Source organism: Hippocampus comes, unplaced genomic scaffold (assembly GCF_001891065.2).
Source record: "Hippocampus comes isolate QL1 unplaced genomic scaffold, H_comes_QL1_v1.1 scaffold195, whole genome shotgun sequence".
NCBI lineage: Eukaryota > Metazoa > Chordata > Actinopteri > Syngnathiformes > Syngnathidae > Hippocampus > Hippocampus comes.
In genome coordinates, this window is record NW_017806076.1 from 1,447,477 (window position 1) to 1,454,823 (window position 7,347).

The 7,347-nt window shown below is 46.2% G+C and overlaps 1 protein-coding gene across 4 annotated transcripts in view; it reads right to left on the reverse strand.

Annotated features, from left to right (window-relative positions):
* rtkna (rhotekin a) overlaps nucleotides 1–4,733 on the reverse strand; it is a 22,242-nt gene extending 17,509 nt beyond the window's left edge. For 3 of the 4 annotated variants that reach the window (XM_019894590.1, XM_019894592.1, XM_019894591.1), the window contains exon 1: nucleotides 4,398–4,733. In XM_019894590.1, coding sequence (XP_019750149.1) covers nucleotides 4,398–4,421 — 24 coding nt within the window. In that variant the 5' untranslated portion in view covers nucleotides 4,422–4,733. The remainder of the gene's footprint in view (nucleotides 1–4,397) is intronic. The other variant, XM_019894588.1, reaches the window with a different exon arrangement.
* Nucleotides 4,734–7,347: the final 2,614 nt, after the last annotated feature.

Here is a 7,347-nt window from a genome sequence, read left to right on the forward strand (position 1 = left end):
AGCCGGTTATCTCCCTCTCACAAGTCCGGCCTCAACGTTTGCCAAGCAATGCACTGAAGCACATTTGAAGAGCTCTAACGAGCCGACGCTTGCAAATCAGCTCGCTTTAACTTCCCCTGCCAATTAACAATTTCAACCCACACACACACACACACACACACACACACACACACACACACACACACACACACACACACACACACACACACACACACACACACTCCTCTTTGAATGAATCACTAATTAGTAAATCGAAGCTAATAACCTCAGATGCCCTAACTAGCATTCCCAATCGAGCTACCTTTGGTGTCGACCCCACGCGACACAGAACAAGCTGAAAATGAAATCTGTGTTTCAGAGCGCAAATCAAATTAGGGCTGCCCAACGTGAAAAGAATTTGCGAGAATTGCAAACCTAGCAATAAAGTAGGGCCCCCCCCGCCCCACAGTCCCACTGCACATTTTAAACAACATGGTCCACAGTCTCCGTTGTGAGTTGTTGGACAGGACAAGCGGTGGAAAAGCAGTCATTTATTGTGCGTCTCGCTCCGCGTCTCTCTTTCTAGCCACGGGCACCGGTTGTCGGAGCTGCTTTTATTGCGCTCCATAATTCATAACCGTTGGTCGCGTTGCCTTATTTAGAATATATGGCCACATGTGTGAAGAAGCACATGTGCTGGCCTGGCCCCCCCCCCACGTGACGGCTGCTATGCAGACGCTCTTGTCTGACAGGAGGGTGAACAGAGCCAAAGACGCGCCGTAACGCAGCAGCACGCCTTCCATTGCCAAAAGGCACGAACAACTGTGCAGTACACGTCGTTAAAAAAAACAAAAAAACTTAATTTAACAGTACTGTTCTTCTTCAACCCCGATCCGACGGAGGGGTGAACAATTGCAACTGTTGGCGAAGGTAGAAAAATGCACCTTCACGTCAGAGTTTCGTCAGGGTTCGTTCAAGGTCGCAAATGCTCACAATATCTTCACCAGATATTTGCCAACCGTTTTGGTGATTCTTCTTGTCGCGACGAAATTCTGAACAGTTTCAATATTGGCACGCGACGAGAATCTCTGACCGTGCGTCCACTGGCATCAATTCAAAGCAGAAAAGTCAAAGGATGAATTATTGACACACACGAAGAACAAATGTAAGCCGAGACAACGATTGGACCTTTGTCCACCCTCTGCAGCTCAGGAGCCCCTTCGAACCTGCTCTGATTACTGATGCTCCAGATTCAGTCTGAACACTGCGATGTGGCCTAATTGGCCTTAAAGCAACAGTTTGCATTATTTGATCTCAAAATTACCTGCATTACTTGTGATTCTGTGTGGCCTTAAATGATTTCTTTTAGGGATCAATGCACCGGTGGACTCTCACAATTTTGTGCTTGCAACCGTGTTAATGTCATTTATATCGACAATATTCCCATGGCATATGTGCATGTAAAAGCATACAGCCTATCTATAAGCCACGTGGCAACAACCTGCAGCGAGAATATTAGTCAATTCAATACAATACTCTTTGAATTCCATCATGAAAGCGACATGAGATTAAATGCCGGAATTGGCCGGGAGTGACGACGCATGCTTCTTGCGGCTCGGCACGTGTCGGTGAGATAAAAGGTAATTGCACTGAGCTAACAGGAGCTATTTGGCCAAACAGCCTTGTGTGGCTAAGTGGCAGTTGAGCATCTGCTTGCTCAGATAAACGAGATATCGAGTAAGACTGAGGTTGGTTGTGATCCGCTGCCAGACGCAGACAGATAACCGCGCGGGCTGCTCACCCCTGTGACCACCTCGTAATCACCCGTCCACCAAACTCTAGAGCTGTCTTTTTTACATTCGACTGGGAATGGGCGATGGGAGACATTTGCGTCAAGGCTCATGAAGCAAAAGCCTTCATCCTCCGTTCACTTTGGGTTGTGGAAATAATGATTCTTTGAAATGAAATATTGATTCTAAGATTTTCTTTCCTAGCAATTCGCGTCACAATTCATTATTAAATGCCTTGTGTGCATTAAAAAAGAAACCCCAAAGAGGAAGACAGAGGAGCCCGGGGAGGCTCTCAGCTAAACCCCTTTCACATTCCTGTAATTTAAAAAAATTCACTCCCGCCTCTAGCGGCTGTAAACAAACGTTCCTGAAAAGTCAAGAAGTTTCTGATGTCTTGACGTGCAGATTTCGTGAGCCTGGGGAACCTCACTCCTTTCTTTTTCCAATTTGTTCTGTGTTGCAATGTTTACAACCCAAATCCGTGTGGAAAGAATGGAAAAAAAAAAACCAAACTTCCCCCTCCTGCTATTATACCTCCCACAACACTCCATTTCGCTTAGCTAGGCCTGAATTAAAGGTGCATGCTGCTAATGGCTAACAAGTAGGAAACAACCCTATGCAGTATGCAAGTCGCAGAGACTACAAGTCATGTTCTCCAAAATGTTTTTACGCCGTACGTTTTTTCAGTAAGCTACATTTTATTTCTTTACTTTGCATTTAAATGTCTGTACCTCTTTTGTTTGTCAATAATTTTGAACAACTGCACGTGAAACACATTGGACGACCTTCTGAATGAAATACCCGATGAAAAGCCGCCCTCTCTTGCCTTACGTCGACATTTTTAGTCTCACTTCATGTTGGTTTTCCAAATCCAATCCATTCCTCTTTCGCTATGGCCGAACACTGAAATAATCATGATCGGATTTTACAGTTTCGTCAAAAGATATCGCCCAAAAATGTGTGATGCTTCTCTTTCAGCAAAGAAAGAAAACGACCTCCGCAACACACAAAAACACACTTACATCCACGTGGCTGCAGCAAGGGGGAGGGACAAAGAGGAGCAGCGACAACACAGCAGCATATTTATCTCCATAGATATCCAAAGAGGAGTGGATGACAAGCCAGGTCCGCTGGCAGACAGCGCGGCTGCTCTGCAGTGAGTGGTTATTGATCGGAAGAGGATTCCATCCTCGCTCCTGCCGCGCTTGCAGAATTTGCAGAGACAATGAAAAGCGGCGTCGGGGAAAGCATTAAAGAGCGCGCTGCTAAATTGCTGTAACGACCTCATGCAATGAAGTGGTGCAGACCTCAAGTGTTGTGCTGTGTCATTGCACAGAAAGCATCAAAAGGGGAGACGACGTGGCACATCGGTGACCTTTTCCCAGCTAATGAGCCAGCAGGGTTGTGGTTGGAACAGCGGTATGAACACACACACAGCAACATTCCGGGAAAAGAAAGATCACATGTCAAACTGTCACAATTTCTGGGTGATGCCGAAGCACGTGGCCTTTAAAGCTCGACAAGAAACATAAATGATTATGACTGAATCTTAAGGCCACGCCAAACGGACTAGAAAATAATTGCCGATGAATTGAAATTGCATGGCTGTATTATGTTATTAGAAGTTGTAACGTTACGAGCAAAGACTGTACTTTGGGAATAGATTTCAGTCTTAATATTACGAAAATACTGTCAGTAGGGGTTACCCAATCCAATATTGATATCAGATATTGGTCCTATATCAGCCAAAAAAATCAATATCGGATTATAATTAGCCTACATACCATATCTTCGACATTGCTTTATCCTCACGAGGGTCGCGGGTGTGCTGGAGCTTATCCCAGCTGTCTTCGGGCAGTGAGCGGGGGCCACCCTGAACCGGTTGCCAGCCAATCGCAGGGCACACATAGACGAACAGCCGTTTGCATTCACACTCACACTTAGGGACAATTTAGAGTGTTCCATTAACGTGCCATGCATGTTTTGGGAATGCAAGAGGAAACCGGAGTACCCGGAGAAAACCCACGCACATGCAAACTTCACACAGGAAGGGCCAAAGCCAGAATCGAACCCTGCACCTTTGCACTGTGAGGCAGACGTGCTAACCAGTCAATCCACCGTGCCGCCCTCAGATAAATCTCGTTTACTTCAACTCCGACACATATAAGATGAGCAAAAGTCTTCAAAGTATGCTTGTAAGCAGTTGGTGGCCATTTGCGTTCTACTGGCTTGACATACGACATCAACATTTTAGCAGAACTTGTGCCTATTTAAAAACACTTATCTGTAAAAACATCTGAAGCGCAAAGAAAACAACGTTCCTCCTTCTCGTCACACTGACGTGACTTGCCACTTTGACTTCAGTAGCTGGTGTTAAGAGCATGCACACTTGAGCATGCCAGCAGTGTCACAAATCGGCCGTGCGCTTAATCACTGGAGCCCAATCAGCGCCACCACCAAGAAGGAGGTTGACCCAAACGCGCCGGTCTCGCGGCACGGGGAATCCACGCGGCCCACGCGACATGTGACGTCGTCGATGACAAGTGACTGATATTTTCCACACAGGAGGCAACAGCTCACCCTAACTCTTTGTCAAGGGATAAGAAACGAAAAGCCACAGAAGCTCACCGCTTGGTTGTTGCTGTAGTTCATGGTGCTCGGCGCTTTACGCAACAAACGTCCCGCGGACAGCGCGTAAATAACTCAGATGTCCGCTTTGTGGCAGCAGGCACCGCAGGGAAGGAATTCCAAGAGCTAATTAAAAAAAAAAAATCCGTCGGCGAGCTCGGAAGTTGTTAAGGATCTCCACATTCCACGCACTCGCGCATTTGTATAAAAAGGCACTCCATTGTGCCAGGCTTCGTGTGGGTCGTCCTCTGCGCCGACATCGTGCTTGCTCTCGTCCCAACTGCTCCTCGGCTCAATCCTGACTACCCCACACCCCCACCCTCGCCCCACACTCTCTCTCTCTCTCTCTCTCTCTCTCTCTCTCTCTCTCTCTCTCTCTCTCTCTCTCTCAATCACACACACAAACTGCAGCAGTAGCGATACAAGGGGAGGATAAAAGAGTGACCAAGGCGTAGACCAACCAAGAGGCTTTTCTTGGGAGCGAGGGTGTGAGCACGTCGAGGAGCGACTTGTCATTTTAGACATGCCCCCCCCCCCAACCCCTCCACAGAAGCATTCAGGGACAGCCAGGGTTCCTTAACGGGTGCACCAGGTGTTGGCAGCAATTGAAAGAGTGTCACTGCACTGCATGCCAGCCCCCGATTTTCCATTCACAAATTCATTGGCTCTTCTTGCAATGGGAGAGTAAAGGGCGGGGTTGGGGGGGGGGGGCGGTATGCACTCCTGACCACAATGCATGTTACGAAAGCTTCAGGGAACAAAATGGCAAGTTGCTGCCTCCACCGCCCACGGTGGAAAAAAAAAGGTGCTGCGTCTTTTTTTTTTTTTTTTTTCCCCCCATTTTATTTTAAGCAGTGACTCAACTTTATTTTTGGTCAGTTTGACGTGTGCTCAATGACCTGTTCCTCCAATCCACCCATCCATGCTCTTTATTGCTTTTACTCAATGAGGGTTATTTCGTGAGTAATCATTAACTGAAAGAAAATTGGTGAGTACATTTGACAACCTTTCTGACACATCTCATAAAATCACATTCTACTGTATTACATGTTAGCGCAATATTTCAACACGAAGATAAGCTGTACAAATAGTATCCCGAATGATCTGATTGGTACATCGAGGATGTATGTAATTACTGACAGAGCAGTTACACATCTTTCTGGATAAAAATACAAACTGTCATCCATCTGCCAGCCTGCATGTGCACGTCCTGGCACATGTGAGCATACCGCCAAGTTGTTTTGTAGAGAAGCGCTTGGCCTTGTCAAATGCTGATGCACCATTTGTGGGGTGATGGAAAGGGGGAAAAACTGCATGGGAAAGGTTTGAGTGTGGGAATAAACAGGATTTAAGGGAGGAATCAGCTGACCTGGAGCTGGCCTTGAGGAAATCCGCACTGGATAACAACTAATGAAGCGTCCGAGTCGTCACTTCGAAACACGAATAGACAGTAGTCGTGCTAGTATGCCACCAGAGGGTATACTAAAAAAGCCACTTATCAAACAGCGTTTTCTGCTCAACAACACTTATAAAACATTTGTGAGTTGTTTGTGTCTGAGCGGTGAAATAAGAGATGCAAGCAGATGACATGTAGGAGGATGAGGATGGAGGAGAGAGTCCGTCTGTGGGCAGCCTTGGCCCGAAGCAACACGACAACAGAATGCATCTTGGTGGTTTCATAACACGTCTGCGCAACGTGTTCGCAATGGAGTTTCGCAGAAAGTCGCTCAAAGACTTCAGCATGATATGAGAGATTTGAGGCAAAATAATGTTCGGACCTTCTGCAGCACAGCCGTCGGCTAAATCGTGAAAATCTATTTTTGATTGTATATTGCTTTTAATAGGATGGAGGAATCTGAGCAAGTGTGCGTCGCAGTTGTGGTTTTAAAACTTCCTCTTCATGTTTGTCAGGTTCACGGAAAAGCTTTCAGAGGGCTAAACGTGACTGTGGATGGTTGTTTGTTTCTCGTTGCCTTGCAACTGGCTAGTAAGCAATTGAAGGTGTACCTCGCCTCGCCCCCATCAGCTCCAGCTTACCCTGACTCTAATGAGGATAAGCGCTATGGAAAATTGGTTAACAGATGGGAGAATCTCCCTCTAAATGTCTAGCTTAGACACTATCTGGCAGACAGGGCAATGTGTGTAGGCATTGGCAGTTCCAAGATCTGCGGTGCTCCACTATCTTTTGGGGTTCCACAAGGTTCAATTTTAGGGCCGCTGCTTTTCTCTTTATATTTGCTGCCTCTGTGATCCATCTTGAGAAAACAAAGGATTTCCTTTCATTGCTATGCTGATGATAGTTTTACGTGCCACTTAAGAAAGATGCCTTCTCTTTGCCACAGTTTTTATTGTCTTGAGGACATTAAAGCTTGAATGGCCAAGTGGCATTTGGTCCCAGTGACCCATGTAAATCCCTCCCTGTGGACTTGGGCCCTTGGAACACTTGGTGAAGCCAAGTTTCTTAAACCTGGGTTTGAAGGTCAAATCAGTGTGGTAGTTCAGTCCAGCATTTTTTCACCTGGACAAAAGCAAAAAGTCATTTCGATATTAATGTAAAGTTGTTGCTAAAATAAAAAATCTAAATGGAATGGAACACAAATTCATATCACGTCTCACCTTCTGTTACACCTGTAAAAAGGATTCCTAGCCCAACAAAATTCTAGTGAAAACTCAGCTACTGAGAGAGCAGGAAGCTTTCTCACCGCTTGAACCCTTAAACAAGACACATGAAAAAACGGACAATGTGCCATCAGCACAATGACTGAGAAGACATGTGGAACCCAAACAAGATGAGGCTCGATAATGTAGGACTTAGAGCTGTAAATATACTGCCGCTAATCAGATTAGGGTTTCCTCAGCAGGTAGCTGCGCCAAGTGAGCGTCCCGAGAACAATTTCCATTCACAGTTCAACGCAGGTGTTGAGGAATAAAGCCTGCATGCACACAGTGG